Below are 16,074 nucleotides of genomic sequence, written 5' to 3' on the forward strand. Positions count from 1 at the left end.
CTTCACTCCCCATCACTGGATGGCTCAGACAGCATATGGAGGGACCTTCACAGCCTCAATCCCCCAGGAGGGGATGGAGAGAAGCCCTGGGGTACCTCTACAGTCCTCCAAGGTGCTGGGGGTGCAGTGGCTCTGTCCCAGGGGCAGGGGGAGCAGAGGGGAACACATGTGCACATGTGCACTGAGGCACTGAGGTGTCTGCAGGCAGGAGGGGGCCGCCAGTCAGTCCTGCCAGCTCGGGGCAGGGGCATAGCCATGGTCAGAGCTCACAGAGGGGACACACACATCCCCCTCCCAGCTCCCTGCTGCATAGCTGAGCCCTCCTGTCACGAGTTGTCTGTTTACAGCCCCGTGCCAAGGCAGGTGCCCGTGCCAGATCCATGCAGCTGCCCTGGGTCCGGCCCCATGTCCCCAGCATGGGCAGAGACCTCCTTGCCCCGCCTCAGACACTCAGAGCCCCCGTGCTCCCCAGTGAGCCCAGACACCCATAACTCCCACTCAGAGCAGCCGGTGACCTTCAGGGACATGGGGGACCGCAGCTGTCCCTGCTCTGGAAATGCCTGTCCAGCCTGGGCCAGGAAAACTCGGCCATCTGCTTGGTCACAAGTGGCCTGGCCAGCGGGACAGGGGCCCACCACCCTCTGACACACAAACACTGCCTGTTCCTGCCAAGCAGGCCAGGGTGGCCGACTCACTGCATCCAAATGCACGCTCAAGGGAGGGGGTTCCCAGCTCCAACCAACAGTGTGGACCCCCTGGGGCCAGTGAGGCATCCTCAGTCTCCCACGGGAAACTGAGGCACAGCTGAGGCATGCTTGTGCTGTGAGAAAGGAGCTGGGACATCTAATGATCCCCTGCTTACGTCCTGCTTCTGATAGAGTCAGGTTCCCAAAGCTGTGGGGCATAAACCGGGACTGGACCCTGCTCTGTGCAAACAGGATTTTGAAAGCAAAAGCACCAAAACCAAACCCAGAGAGTGAGCAGTCTGGTACCACAGCAGGAGGGAAAGTCCACGAGATCCTCCTCTGCCATTCCCTGGTGCACTCCTCCCTGCTCCCAGCTCTGCCGTCCTCCAGCGTCCCCTTCCCAGGGGTGAGGGGGATTCCCGCGGGGACGCTTTGGCCACCGACCGCCCGTGAGGCCTAACCTTTCTCCAGCTGCTTGCCGGGCAGGGGCGGCTCAGTCCAGGTGCCCTCTGCACCGTCCTCACGCTGGGTGCTGAAGTTCTCGTAGGAGTCCCACCGGATGAGAGGGTCAGATGTGTTGTAGTCCACAGAAACGCTGGGCCCATTCTCCAGGTGCTCCATGCCTGGGAAGAGGCAGGATGGTCAGTCAGGGTGATGATGGAGTCAGCGCAGGCAGGACAGGGGGAGGGGATGGAGAGAAAGTGCAGGTAAGGGAAAAAAGGCAGGAGCTGTGGGGCAAGGGAAGGGAAGTCATGTAGGAAACAGAGGTACCAAGAGAGATGGATGTACAACAAGACCCACAAAGAATGAGTATGAGGCTGGCTGGGGTTTTTGGCTCTGCCTAAGGACAGGCAGGCAACTGACAGCAGGTCCTCCATTCCCAAGCACTCTCTCCTTCCCTCCTGGACCAGCAAGTGCTGCAGAGAGTAGCTTCCTGGGGAGGAGAAACAGGGTGACAGGGCACCTATGGGTGCTCCTAGATCAGTATCCCACCCTGGTGACAAAGAGACTGCAAACGGGGAAGGAGGAGGTGGCAAGGGAGGCAGCAGGGGCTAGAAGCTGGTGAGAAGGAAAGGAGCCAACATCCTGCTCCAAAGCCCCGCGACAGTGAGCCAGCAATACCTTGGATCTTCTCAGGGCCATAGGAGAACACGAACTCCACCTTCCCATACTCAGGGAAGCGGTCATCTGGCAGGGAGAGAGCACAGCAATGGGATCATCTCCATCCATTCCCCCAACAGCACTCAGACAGCCACCCCAAACATGTCCCCAGACCAGCGCAGGGCCAGGAGCTGGCAGGGGATATCCCAGCACTGCGCAGTGCATCTCAGCCCCCGAAACAGCCCCAAGATGGCCTCTCTGCACCAGTACCAGCTCGGGCAGTGAGGGGATGCTGCTGTCACCGGTCCCCAAGCAGCACTGCACCCTGTAGGGGGTGCAGGGGTGCCCTGCTTCGTCAGGGCGGGGATTTGGGGTAGGCATTCAGATGTCCCCGTGACGGAAGTAGCGTCTGAAGGAATAGTAGGAGGAGGGAGCGTGGACTGGGGAGGTGCTGGGGCGGTTACCTCTGAAGGCTTCGTCCAGGTCCTCCTTGCCAAAGACAACATCAAGGTCATGCACGGCGCACGTGTGGAACTGCACGCGGAAAATGACGTCACGAGTTGGGCTGCGGAACTTCTTGTGGTAACACTTGAGCTGCAAGGGGAGTGGGGACAGGCCATCAGTGGGGACAGGTCGTCAGTGGGGACAAGTCCCCAGAGTTGAGCAAGGGGGAAGGGGAGGGTCTCAAGGCACAAGGATCACCCCTTCCCCAGCTGCTCCTCACACAAGGGCTGAGGCAAGGCTCCTTACCAAGATATCGCCTTTGAGGAGTAAGCCAGGCTCGATGGTGATGCAGATGCCTGTCTGGCTGTCTCCTTGCACGTTGCTGGAGAGAGGGATGGTGGGAGGATGTGAGCTGTTGTGCAGAGTCCCTCTGGAGCCGCCATCACCACCTCAACCAGATAACCAGCCCCTTCCACCCAAAGCCAGCCAGAAGAGGCGCAAAGCACAGAGCTGGCCCTCTTGGAGACAGAGAAGGGTCCTGTCCCACACCCCAAAGGGCATCTGTTCCCAGAGGGAGGAGGACAGCAAGGGGAAACTGAGGTCCAGCTCAATGAAGATGCTAAAAGTCCTGTGAGGGAGGGTTTGACCAGGGTCTGAGAGTTGAGGCTGGGCTACCAGACATCCTCCCAGCTCCTGTGAGTCAAGTAGGGCACGGGATATAGAGGGAGAGCTCTCAGGGAAGGCTCTTCTCCTTGCCTCAGTTTCCCTGCCAGAAGCTCTGCCCTCCCCTCCCTGGGGCTGCCTCCAAGCAGTGGCAGCAGCAGTTGGGGGGACAAAGGGAAAGAAGAATTGGATTTCACGGGCAAGACAAACCTGGAGCTTATTACGGGTGCCCCATAAACAGCCTATTAAAAGCTGCAGGGCGAGGCTGGGGCAGCAGTAAATCTCAGCTAACGGGGACATCCGGCTGCCCAGAGAGGTGAGATGGGCTCTGCTCTCTCCTGTAGGGCCAGGAGCTGAGAGTCCCAGGCTGGGATGTGGCCCCAGCAGAGCATCTGGGCAGCTGGAGAAACTGGCTTCTCCTTTGCCTTGGCCAACGCCTGCTCCCAGGAGCAGGAGTGGAAAATGATGTCTCGATAAATCGTGAGGAGGTTAAAGTTGGGTGGAAACTGTTTTCTAGGGGGAAGAAAGAGGGCTTTTAGAACTAATCTGGGCAGGAAAAGCAACTCTTTTGGCAGAGAGAGGAGAAATGCCTCCATCTCCCAGGGAGGTGTTCCCATGGCTGTCCCAGCTCCTCATGTCTGGGGACACCCAGCCCCAGGCTCTGTACAGCCCCAGGCTCCCTCTGCTGATATGCAGGATCACTACAGCCCTCCCAGCAGAAGGGCCCAGTATGGCCCAGTATAGTCAGTTACCACCTCCGAGGAAAAGGAAACCTCTTTTTTTCAGTGACCTGGATCACAGACAGACTAAGCACAGGGCACGGGATGGCTGGGGACTTGGCCTTGACCCCATCCATCTCCCCTTTGCTTGCCAAGCACCCCCCTGCCAGGGAGGAGGGAAGCCCCACAGCAAGGAGATAGTTACTAGATCCCCGAAGTGTAGACGGGCTGCATGGCCTGGTAGATTTTCAGGAAGGGCCGACAACCTGGAAGACATAAAGGCGGGGAGAGAAGACACGCTGCTGTTAGGCGGCAGGGCGGAGGGGCCGGGGCAGGCATTAGTCACGGGGCAGAAATCCAAACAGGGAGCCAAGGCAAACAGCCGCTCCCCACCCCGGCCAGCACGCATTGACCACGGGCAACCTCTGGCATGGGCACAAAGGGATGCTCCAGAGTGAGTGGGAAAGGGGGAAAGCCCTTGGAGCCCAATGTGGGATCTGTAGGACCTAGGGAAAGCACTGGGCTGGGGACGGAGGTGGGATGATGGGGATGAGGGTCTCTGACAGAGGGATCACTTCCAGTTACCAGCACCAGGCCCCGGTGCTACATCCCAACTCCCAACACTGATTGAGTGCCATCCTCCAAAAAGGATCAGAAAATGGCTTGTCACCCCATAGCCTGGGTTAGGGCCCAGCCCCAGGAGCCCTGCACAGGGCGAGCAGTCCTTGAGAGCATCCTCTGCAGGAAAAGGGCTGCATCCCCCTACAGTGAACAGTCACTGAGAGGGAAAGAGAAACTCAAACTGCCAAGGGAACTGTGGAAAATATCCCCCAAGGAGAAAGCAAGCCTGGCCAGGCAGCATAGGGCAGTGGTGTGTGCGGGGGAAGCTGGGCTAGGGGAAGGCGTGGGAGGCACCTACCGCCTTTGGACTCAAAGTTGGGGATGCCGTGCATGATGACGTGGTGGAGGAAAAGGGGCTTGTTGTTCATCTTGATGCTGCCGGACAGCAGCCCACTGAAGTAGTGGATGTACCTAGAGAGTGAACAAGCAGCTCAGGGGCAGGACCCACAGCAGAACAACCCCCCTTGGTACCCCTGCACCCTACCACCTTGTCCACAGGGGCAAAAAGTATGCTGGGACCCACCTCTTCTGGGATGGCTGTCCCACCGGCACCACTTTGTCCTCGTAGAAGCGTTTCATGGCAAACCTGTCCAGGGCCTGGTCAGCACTGCAGGGACGGAAGGGCAGAGGAGGCTGAAGGAAAGCATCAGCACCAGCTCCCTGGCACTGCCGGGATGGAGGTTGGCAACAGACCCCAGGGCCACCCCAGGACCACAAGTCCCTCTCACCTGGCTGAAATGTTGCTGTAGTGCAGGTAAGCAGCCACCACCACCCCCAGCCGGCCACGATTCCCCTGCGGGCACACCACAGAAGGGGTGTCATGGGGGTAGCAGTGCCTGAGAGAACCCAAGCATGGCCACCTCACACACATGAAGGCACCCACTGGTCCCTGCACACACACACCAAGCCACACACACACCAGTGCACACATGTGTCAACACCTACACACACCCCAGGCCGCAAACCACCGCATTCCCTGTGCCCTCCAGCTTCTGAGGCTGCTCAGCCCCATCCTTGCAGCTCCCCAGCACCCCTCAGCCCCCATTGCTGGGTGCCTCAGGGACAGAGTCAAGCCCACCTTGTTGTGCAGCACGACCACATTGTGTGCTGCTGCGTTGAGCCACGTGTCCATGGCTTTGCAAATGCTGCAGATCTTCTCCAGCGCTGGGGTGTGTAGATCAGGCCACCCAAAATCCAGCACCTGGGTGGGGGGTGGGGAACAGGCAAGGGTTACTTCCATGTCAGGCTCTACCCTCTCTGCAGTCCTCAGCCGACCCAGGACACATACCAATGGTGGGAACAAACACTTTGCCCTGACATGCCCCTGCCAGCCTCTCCTCAAACCCTGCAACCCACTGCCCAGACCCCTGCCCTGGGGAGGCCATCAGAGTCCCAGATCTCTGCCCCATCTGGGTGACTCAGATCAGCTGCCCCAGAGCTCCCTCATGTTCACAGAGATGAGGATGATGCCTTAGGCACGTGGCCCCAATAGCCAGGCTCAAGCCAGGGATGGGGCCAGTGATAAAGCTGAGACCACACAAAACCATTGGGAAGTCCCAGGGTTTTCCCTCCCCTGCTCCTCCACCAGCTGGGTGGGATAGAAAAGGCGTCTGTTTTCTCCAAAGCAATTTGCAGCATGGAGCTGCTCCCACAGATAGCCCTGCCTGAGCCCCTCAGCTCCCCACATCTGTAACTCACCTTGGGGTGAAGTTTGCTGATATCATGTCTCCGCTCAGAGAGGTTGAAAAGCTTCAAGGAAGAGTAAAGACATAGTAAGGGGACACCTTCCTCCGTCAGTGCCAACCCCCACCTCTTATTCACGTCACAGCCTCCCCAAATCCCCGGTGAGAAGCTTCCCCAAACATATTAACCCAAGTAACACCTTGCCACAGGGCAACACAATGGTCAAAAGCTCCCAGGGAGGAGGCAAGGCAAAAGGGATTGGAAAGCTACAAGGAAGAAAAAAAATCCATCTGCCTCGGTGCAAAGACCCACCTCACCAAAGTCAGGCCCAGCCAGAGGCAAGGATGCAGCACTCCATCCCTAGGGCCTGCACACTCCAGCCCCTTCCCCAGCCCGAAGGGGTCCCAGCTGTGCCCCTCACCACGTAGTTGTCGCCATGCTTGGACTTGAGCATGTGGGCCACCTCCCGGAGGTTGCTGCAGAAGCTCTGCTCCTCGGCCGCGCTGGGGTAGGAGACGGCAATGATCCGCTCTGTGATGTACACCAGGTCCAGCTCACAGCTGCTCTCCATGGCTGTCAGGCTCACGCTCCTGGGCAAGGGAGAGAACTGCCATCAGAACACAGAGTGGGGAGGAGATGCAGTGACCCTTCCCCATCCTGCATGGCTCCTGGGGTGAGGCAAGAGGGGCTGGGACACGTGGGAACACAGCAGCAGGGATGCCTGCAGCCTCATTAATGTTTACAAATATGTAAAGGGTGAGTGTCAGGAGGACGTAACCAGGCTCTTCTCAATGATAGCCAACGATAGGACAAGGGGCAATGAGTATAAACTGGAACACAAGAGGTTCCAAAGAAATGCAAGGAAGAATTTCTTCACTGTGAGGATGAGAAAGCACTGGAACAGGCTGCCCAAATGGGTTGTGAAGTCTCCTTCTCTGGAGACATTCAAAACCCACCTGGACAAGTCCCTGTGTGTGTGATCTACTCTAGGTGGTCCTGCTCTGGCAAGGGCGTTGGACTAGATGAACTTTCGAGGTCCCTTCCAACCCTTAAGACTCTGTGATTCTTTCCCCTGCTCCTAGCCCTGTTGGATGTCTTGGTGAGCCCAAGCTGGGGATAGTGGGTCCTAACCCCTACGTCCTCTTCATGGGGAGCATCTGCCAGATGTAGCACACCTGGAGAAGCAATGTGTTGACAGGGGCAGAGGTTCAGATTGAGCAGAGAGGGTCACCAGAAGGGGAAATTGAGGCATCTACCTGGATGTTTTGCGGCGTGACTGTCCGCTTCTGGGGGATTTTGTGGCATCCTAAAGAATAAGAGGGGGAAAGCCAGTTACTGCCCTGACCCAGCCTGCAGCAAGCACAGGGGCCCTGCTAGAACCAGGTGTGACAGTGCTGCCGGAGCATCCCACCCCCACCGCCATGCACTCCACACTGCAACACCCCCAAAACATCGTTGCCTTCAAATCCCACCCACTAAGCATCCCAACGGCACCAGTCACCCTCCCAAAACCCAGCTCCCACAATCCTCAGCACAGCTGTCACCAGCCACTACAAGCACTGCGTGTCAGTCTCACGGGAGCTTTGAGGAGGATGCTGTGGGCAAGGAAATAGCCTTCAGGAACGTCCCAAGCCCTTCCGCCCTCAGCCAGGCCACGGGCACACACCTGGCAGGACCGAGAGGCCTTGGTCCTGCCTGGAGCAGGGCAGGTTCGCTGCCCAAGCACGGTGCGGCACAGAGCCAGCCAGGCACCACGGTTTGCTTTGGCCCCAGCTCCACAGAGCCCAGCGCCGAGAGGAAATGTTTGAGCTCTCGGAGCAGGAAACTTCTATTTATGCATGTTCTCCGGCCTCAAGAATTTCATCTGCAGCCGGTTTGCACGGTGACTTCATGACCTCAGCCGAAAAACAAAGCAGGGTTTCCAAAAAAAACCGCTAAGGCAAAACACACTCACACCTCATTAGTTTTAGTATCTCTAGCTAATAAGCACGAGTCATTTAAAAACTCATCTCAGGCAGGCAGCATGTCCCAAGTCCCTGGAAGGGGGAAGGACCCAGAAACAAGAGATGGACATCAGGGATGACCCTTTTGTCCTTGGAGTCGCAGGACCTCCTGCCACCCTCCTCGTGGCTGCAACACTCCACAACTGGCATGCCAGAGGCGATGGGACAAGGTGGGAGAGGTTTCCCTGTCACCCTTCACCTGCCATCTTCCAGCCAGCACAGTCCCAAGGCTGCTCCCGCGGGCAGCTGCCGTCACCCTCCATCAGCCTCGCGTCCCGCTTTCAAGGTCAGGCTGGCCGATGGAGCAGAGCTGGGCTCAGCAGCCTGTGGGGCCCAGGGACAACAGTCTCACCTCCCAGCCAAAGCCACTCCAGGAGGCAGCAGCCCTGCCCGAGTGCCTGGTGGTGTGTAGGCTGCAGAGATTAACACCCTCAGGTGCTCCTCAGGGTGCGCCGAGCTATTTGCTCACCCCAGAAAGCCCCCAGCATCGCTTGGGGAAAAGGAGGAGGTAAAATGTAGCAAAAAAAGGAGGTTAAACCTTCCCTGGGCAGAGCCTGTGTGAGTGTACTCACCCATAGCAGAGCCCAGGGAAGCTGGAACCCGAGTATGGGTTTGTCCCTGCGTCACCCACCAGTGACTAGGATGGAATCCCCACAGTGGGCTCTGCTCTGCCCCAAACCTTCATAGTAGATGTCTGTATTTGCCAACCTGCACTCAACAGCCATGGGGAGCCCCTTTGGCCCATCACCCCACCTGGCTGCAGCAGCCTCCCAAAACGCTGCCTTGCCCAACAGAGGAGCTGATATGCAGCAACCAGGACCCACTCCCCTCTCCTGCCTGGGGAAATTGAGGCACGAGAGGGTGAGCAAGACCGGGATGCCAGAGCCCCTCTCCCTCTCCATACCTTGACAGTCGTGAGCCCCTTGATAATCCATTTCCATGGCATGACAGGTCTGCTCCTGGCCCCCTCCTGGCCTGGGGGAGCAGTTGCCCGTGGCCAGGGCCCTCCAGCATCCCCTGTCCCGGCAGGAGCCCCCCAGCTCTGTCTCGGTCCCCCTGATCTAACCGCAGCCGCGCTGCTGTCACTGCCACCAGCCCTTGCACAAGGGAGAGTCAGCCCACAATCCACTGATAAGAGTTCATGTTATTAAACACTCCTGCCCGCTGCCAGGCAGAGAGACCCTACTGAAGTCCCCTCTGGGGCAGAGACGTTGGCCAAACCAGTATGTGCCAGCCCAGCACAGGATAGGATGGTCTCAGTCATGTTGGGTCGAAGACCCCGCTGCCAGCCCCATCAAGCATCCACCTCTCAGCCTCAGGCTGGCTCGGCAGCATCTGAAACCCACAGATCCCTTCTGCTCGGAAAGGGTGATGTGAGGCATGAGAAAGGCTGCAGAAATATCAGGGAACTTCCCCAAAAGAGAACAAAAGCAGCAAAGAGGGCTCCTGACTAGCCCAATGGAATTTTCTAGCTGTGAATGCTCTTTCTCCAGTTTGGAGAGGGGTTGGAAACGTGTCCTGGACACCTGAAGGGATGGGGCAAAGCCAGCCCCCAGGTGAGGAAGGCTTTCACCCTCTTCCTCACAGGAGCAGCTCTGCCTCCATCCATGGGGTCCCAGCCTCAGCGTGCAGGGCAGCCAGCAAGCGGGCTGCGGGTAAGGGGAAGCTGTCCGCGTTGACTTTGGCACTGCGTTTGTCTACACTGTCTTAGCAATTCCATGTCCACAGATTAAATAACATATCCCCAGCTCCAGGACAGGAAAGCCGGCTTTGCAGCAAAAGCCCCAGTTCTCCCTCCACTGGGCTCCACCACTGCCTCTGCCACTGACCCTAGGCACCTCACTTGGCCTTTGGCAGGGCCATCACAATCTTGGTTGGCAGGGAGGGAAGGCTGGAGGGGCACAGGTATGTTATGGGGGCTATCCCAGACTGAGGGATTTTGGTGGGGCAAGGGGGAATGTTTGCAGCACAAGTGACCCTTTGGTAGGGCTCGAGGCAGTGATCAGCCTCCACAACTGGTAGCACTTACCAGAGCGTCTACCTGCTTCGTGATGCTCTCCCCTGGGGATGGCTGCAGGCGGGCAGGAGAGAGGGGAGAGTGAGAAAAAGGCAAGCGAGAGAGAAGGAGAGAGCTTGAGAGAAAAGCATGCACACAGAGCAGGAGCTGGGGTCAAAAGTTCCCCCCAGCTATTCCTGGCCCTTCCTCGGAAACGTGCTGCAGTCCTGTTTCCTTCCCTGCCCACCAGCATGGCCGTGGTCACTCTTCCTAAAGGTGGGGAATCCCTCGAAACCCAAGCACAGAGCCAGGACAACGCTGGGGTACCGAGGGCACTGCCGTCCTGCCTCCTGGCAGCCCTCCACCGAGCAGGGCCACTGGCAAGGAGAGAGAGCCCTTGGTTGACCCCTGCACCCGCTGCCCCCCACATCTCTGTGATCCCATCCACATCCTCCACAGCCAGACCCCACAGCCAGGAGGTAAACAACGGGGTGAGCCCCACACCCAGCCTGGCCACCAGCCACCAACAGGCCCAGCTCCCCAAGATAAACTCAGCCCCATGGAGCAGGGTGACCAAGGACTCAGCAGGGGCAGAGTGGGGGTCCAAGATGCTCAACAAAGGAGCACATTTTGGTGACACACCACTGGAGTCCACAGAGAGCTTTGAAAGGGGCTGGCAATGGGAATTAACTTCCCCAGAGTGGGGAAGAATGTCTGGACCTCCAATATAGGGAGCAGGGGACAGATACCTCTGCCTGGCCACAGCTGGCTGGGGGTGGCACAGCCAAGGGATCCAGCTGGGAAGTTTGTGGGGGTCTTTGGTCCAGGGGTACGGAGAAAATCCCCGAGAGCAAGCTGCTCCGACACTGGCAGCAGGGCTAGGGCTGCCATTTCCAGCCAGGGGACAGGGCTTTCAATTTCCTATCAAAGCCACAGTAACGGTCCCAGCTCGCAGCCAACATGTTTTTGCTGGTGATAAGTGCCCGAGGAGGCTGGCAGGGGCGGGGGGGTGTGGGCAGAGATTAAACCCAGGGCAGATAACTACCGCGGGGCCCGGGGGCGGGCAGCACACTCTGCTCCCACTCCATCCTGCCCTCAGGAGCTTGCAAGGGGCCCTCCCTGAATCTCACTTTTCAGGTGAGACCCCTGCCCAGCTACTGGGTGCCCAGCCCAGGGCCTCGCGTGGGGCATGGCCACCCTGGCATTTCCAGGCTGCCGAGCCTGGAGCTGAAACCCTGCCAGGGCCTCTCTCCTCGGCGCCTGCCCCAGCAAGCCTTGGCACAAGTCCGGAGCAAGAAGGAAGGGCGGCCATGCTAGCCCCAGGCAATGCCAGCCTCCCCGTCGCCACGTGCCCGCTCTGCCCGCTGCCAAGGGCACGGCTTTGCTGGGGACGGGATAGGGGGCTGCTCTGCCAGTAAGATGCTGCTTGGTGGGCACCACAGTGCCACACTTCCCAAACCTCTGCCCTGGGCACGGTCCCATTCCCAGTGCCATCCCTGGCACCCTACTGTAGCCTGGAGCAGCATGGCAAGGGAGCATGGCTGCTCCCGCACTCATCCTCCCCAGGACGGGGTGAACGGAGATGAGGCGCCCAGATGTTTTCCCTGTGTCCGGAGAGGACAAGGTGGGAAGGGCTGTGTGTTGCCCTGGCTGCTCATTAAAGGTCCCCAGGAGGGACAAAAGAAGGAGGTGACAATAACACAAGCCACAAACGCTTGGCCTTGGGTGTCCTGAGCCAAAGGCACATCTGGTAGAGCCATCTCCAGGCCTGCAAGAAACCGCCCCAGCTCTGGCTAGGGAAAGGAGGTCCTTGGCGCCAGGGGACTCCAGAGCCCAGGCTGGTCACGTCCCATCTGCCTGGTCCTCCTAGCAACCCCACAAACTCCTCTTCCCCAAAAGCTCCAGCTCCAGGAGTCCCGTGATAGCGGTGCTGCCCCAACTCGTGCTGCGCACAGGTGGGATACCCTGCAGCCAGCAATGCTGGGAGACACAGCACTGAAATGAGTGGGTGCCATTAACCCCAACACAGGACCTCTGCAGATTTAGGGGAAGCACTCACAGCCCAAAGCCCCTGGGCAGAGAAAGCCCCATGCCCAGTGCAGAACTGGATGTCCCAACCCACTCAGTGTGCCCAGAGCTCTGCCTGCCACTCGTGGCTCACAGAACAGGAGGCTTGCTTACCAGCTCATAGTTGACAGCGGGGGAGCAAGGGGTCACAGCCTGCAAGGAAGCAGAAAGAGGACCAAGATTAGTCCCTTCAGCCCGCAGCCCAGCCCCAGAGGCATTAGAACAGGGTGGGCAGCATCTACCCCCACTCCTGCCCTGTGCAAACCCAGTGCCTGCCCAAGGGAGTGACAGGGGCACACACAGCCCATGGCCACAGGCAGCATCCTGAGGTCAAGGCTGGTAAGAGGAACAGGCTCAAGGCAACCACAGCGGTGCCACTCGTCCTCAGAGCTCAGCATGGCTCAGCATGGCATGGCTCATGGCGCAGCAGCTGCCTAATGCCAAGAGCAGCTCCTGGAACAAACCCCAGCACAGCCTCGTGAGGCTCCTGCAGCCGCCAGCTGAACAGCCCGGCTATTGTTACCTTAATTACCAGCAGCAATTACTGACAATTAACCTTGGGTTTTGCGTGCACCCTAGTCGGCCGAGAAGCAACAGCACGCCAGGGTGGGAGAGGCAGCGCCTTGGCTGTGGGTGCCAGGGGCAACAGGAACAGCTGCCCCAGCCCCACGGTGGCCACAGACGTCGGCAGTAGCGGGAGGCTGTGATTCAGGGCACTTTATCCCCTCTGAACCCCACCACGTCCTCCCCAGCCAGACAGCTATCCCCTGCCTTGTCCCAGATTGAGTCAACGTGCACACAGGGGCTGGTCTCCCACCATGGCAGCACAGACAACCCCCACACCCTGCTCAGCCTCCCCTGCCTCAGGCCATAAAAGAAGCAGGATTTGCCCCAAGCACCCGGCAGGGTGATGCCCCGAGCTTCCCCGTCCCTGGCCATGGCCTGACCCTATCCCACCTCCCTGTTTTGTTCAGCAGTTGTTGTTCCTCCTCCTCCCGCTCCCTTCCCCTGCGCATTATTATTATGATTTTATTCTAATGCAGAAACGCTTCCATAAAAGGCCCCTTTCCCTGCCCTGCGGCGCTGGCCCCGCGCCAGCCTCCCTGGAATGTTCTCCGGCAGCGAGCCGCTGCGGACGGGCCGGTGAGGGCTGCGTCGTACCCTGCACCCTGCCCTGCACACTCACACGCTCCTCTTCCCCTGGGGATGCTCAACCAAGGGCCCTCAGACCCTGCCCAGCCTCAGTTCCCAAGGCAGCAATGGGGGGACACACAGAGCCCATGGACAGGTAGAGTCCATGCCTCTGCTGTCAGCACCAGGAAGTTTGCAGGCAACGAATGCTCTTTTGGCTGGAGAAGGGAGAAAAGCAGGCTGCCCCTGGTTGTATTTATCCACTCTAATGGGTTCTCTGATGTCTAATATGGGTTTGTGTTCACCCGACACCGCTCCTCCTATCCACGGGAGACACCAACCCAGGCTGTATGGCACTCTCTCATCCCAGAGGCAGTTTTACGAGGACTGCAGGAACATAATGCTGTTTTCAGCTTGTCCCTCTCTCAAGTTTGTCTCAACTGTGCCCCAGGTTCAACAAAAAGGAAGACCCTGCCCCAGGCAACAGACTCCTTCCTAGGGAAACCCAGCTTCTGACCCAAGGATGCAGGAGCATCATTCCTGCCCCACAGGACTGGTGAGAGCATCTCTAGGCATAGGACCTCAGTAAACTCCAAGGACCACCACTACCTCCATCCCCAGGGACTCCCACATCCAGAGAGGGGTGGGAAAGGTGGGGGGACCTGCACACCTCTGTCCAGGCTTCACCTCGCTGCAGCAGACACAGCGGCCTTTCTTCTCCCCCCTCCGGTGTTTGCATTCCTGCTGCCCGGCCCCCACCGCCGCGACCCCGCAGCTCACAGCCCTGCCCAGGAATGCAAGGAACGAGGCGCAGCGGGGCTGCTGCCCACCCCCCCAGTCCCTCACGGCCCCCCAGGCTGCAGCCCCAGCCCTCCCAGCAGCCACAGCCCTCCCAGTCTCTGCCTTCAGACCCCATATTTGCCAAGCAGCAAAATCAACTTCCCAGTGAGCGAGGCCAGGAGTCGTAGGGACTCTCTGATGTCTCAAAGGGTTGGGGACAAGCTGCAGCCTTCCCCTTGAGAGCAGCGATGGGCTTGCTCTCTCATAGCCAGCTGTCACCATCCCTACAGGAACTGGATACCCTCGAGATGTTCAAGCCCAAAGCAAACACCTGGTTGGCAAACCCTCATCAGCCACTGGCCACACCACCCCAGGGCAGAGTAGCCCATGGGAGCCTTCCCCCTGCAAAACTCCATAGGCTGCAGCACTGGCACTGTCCTCTGCACCCCAGAAAACCACTGGGACTTGGGCACAGTTTCCCAGGCACTGAGCGAGGCTGGAGGGATGCAGACATTCACCACGTACTCGGTGATGAGACACCCCAGAGCCCTCTCCACACTGCAATCACCACTCGTATTTCTCTCCCTCCTAAATCCTTCCTCTTCCTCCTCCCCCCTCAGTAAAATAACCCCTGCAGCCATGGAGGTGCCCAGGGATGTCTCAGGCCCTGCTCCAGCCAGAGCATCCCCATGGGCTGTAGCCCTAGCCCAAGAGACGCCAGCAGGGCCGGAGGGGGGACAAACCTCCACAGAGGAACTCTGTGGTTCAGTCAATGCAGCACCAGGCACGGGGAGAGCTGGGGGAGCACAAGGGTCCCCCCTGGCCAGGCTGTCGTAGCCAGGCAAGTGCTGGCCCACAGCCCACAGCGTGGCCCGCCCGGCTGCGGGTGGGCGATGCAGGCCCATCTCTGACGCATATCCCTTCCTTTGGGTGGTGGTTTTTGTTTTTCCCTTCCCCAGGAGCTCCGATAAACATTCCCGAGCCGGCCGATATCCGTGCCGGTGCTGACCCTTGCAATGCCGGGAGCACCAGCCACCCTGGCCCTCACCTGGACCCTGACATGCCGGGGTCACTTCCCACACCCAGGCACTGAGACAGCAGCATGCCAGCCCAGCCACCACGGATGGAGACAGAGCCGTGCCGTCCCCTGGCATCCCAGACCTCCCTCACGCTGAGCCAGCATTAGGCAGGCACAGTTCTTCAGGATCCCCTACCCAGAAGGGATGTGGACCCCAAAAGAGAGGAGATAAGCACTCTACTCACTCCAGCCCCCAGGAAGGGGGTCCTCTGCTTAGACCACCCTGTGGGGTAGAAACACAGTTGCCAAAGAGGATGACTCAGTCGCTAGATTAACAACCCACAAGATAACACCAGGGTGGCACCGATGCCAGCTCAGCTCACATCACCCCACGGGGAACCTCACAAGGTCCCATGTCACCCCACAAGGAACCTCACAGGCTCCCATGTCATCCCACGGGGAATCTCACAGGGTCCCATGTCTCCCCACAAGGAACCTCTTCCTCCCTAGCAAGGTCGCCTGAGCTCTGTGCCACTCACATCCCAGCTGGGCTGTGCATCACCTCCTCATGCAGCCCACTGCTCCCCTCAAGACTCAGGGACAGGAACAGGCCACAGCAACCCCCAAGCTCACCCCAGAGCTTGTTCCCTGCTCACCAGCCCCTCCAGCCCTACTACAGCTACCAAGCCCTGCCAAAACCTCTCTTAGCTGCAGTGCGGGACTAGTGGGAGCCCTGCTCCAGCATCACAAGGGGACGGGTTGAGGCCACCAAGTTGGGGATGTCAGGGAAGGTTTCCCCCTCTCCAGCACTCCCACTCTTCGCTTCCTGGTGGGACCAGCCGCAGCACCCTTCCCCCCTGCCAGCAATAATGGACTACAGGGTCTGGGCTCAGAGAGTGCTCCTCCAGCCACCCCCTGCTTTGCACAGGGGTCAGGTGCCCCCTGCCTGCACCACGTCCTGCCTGTTCCTGCCCTCACATTTCTCACAGCTCTGGCAAATCTCCTGTTTATGCAACAAGTCCCCGGCGGGAGGACGGCATGTTTCCATCCGCACCCGCTCCCCCCTCGCCCCAGCTCCACCCTGCCCAGCACAGACTGGTGTGTGAGGCACACGGGGGCTGCATAGAGCCCCAGCCCCCCAGCACAGGGGTCTCACAGAGGG

General features: G+C 59.2%; 1 protein-coding gene across 12 annotated transcripts in view; it reads right to left on the reverse strand.

The window, feature by feature from the left end:
• Positions 1 to 16,074, reverse strand: part of TNS1 (tensin 1) — a 65,957-nt gene that overhangs the window by 34,533 nt on the left and 15,350 nt on the right. For 9 of the 12 annotated variants that reach the window (XM_062004726.1, XM_062004725.1, XM_062004720.1 and 6 more), the window contains 14 exons: positions 12,098 to 12,136; positions 9,950 to 9,991; positions 7,174 to 7,223; positions 6,339 to 6,507; positions 5,933 to 5,983; positions 5,313 to 5,435; positions 4,963 to 5,027; positions 4,758 to 4,841; positions 4,533 to 4,645; positions 3,819 to 3,879; positions 2,538 to 2,613; positions 2,252 to 2,381; positions 1,809 to 1,874; positions 1,148 to 1,309 (listed from right to left, as the gene is read on the reverse strand). In XM_062004726.1, coding sequence (XP_061860710.1) covers positions 1,148 to 1,309; positions 1,809 to 1,874; positions 2,252 to 2,381; positions 2,538 to 2,613; positions 3,819 to 3,879; positions 4,533 to 4,645; positions 4,758 to 4,841; positions 4,963 to 5,027; positions 5,313 to 5,435; positions 5,933 to 5,983; positions 6,339 to 6,507; positions 7,174 to 7,223; positions 9,950 to 9,991; positions 12,098 to 12,136 — 1,231 coding nt within the window. Of the gene's footprint in view, positions 1 to 1,147; positions 1,310 to 1,808; positions 1,875 to 2,251; positions 2,382 to 2,537; positions 2,614 to 3,818; positions 3,880 to 4,532; positions 4,646 to 4,757; positions 4,842 to 4,962; positions 5,028 to 5,312; positions 5,436 to 5,932; positions 5,984 to 6,338; positions 6,508 to 7,173; positions 7,224 to 8,824; positions 8,909 to 9,949; positions 9,992 to 12,097; positions 12,137 to 16,074 lie in introns of those variants that run through there. The other 3 variants (XM_062004718.1, XM_062004722.1, XM_062004723.1) reach the window with 2 other exon arrangements.

This window comes from Colius striatus, chromosome 11, assembly GCF_028858725.1.
Source record: "Colius striatus isolate bColStr4 chromosome 11, bColStr4.1.hap1, whole genome shotgun sequence".
Taxonomy (NCBI): domain Eukaryota; kingdom Metazoa; phylum Chordata; class Aves; order Coliiformes; family Coliidae; genus Colius; species Colius striatus.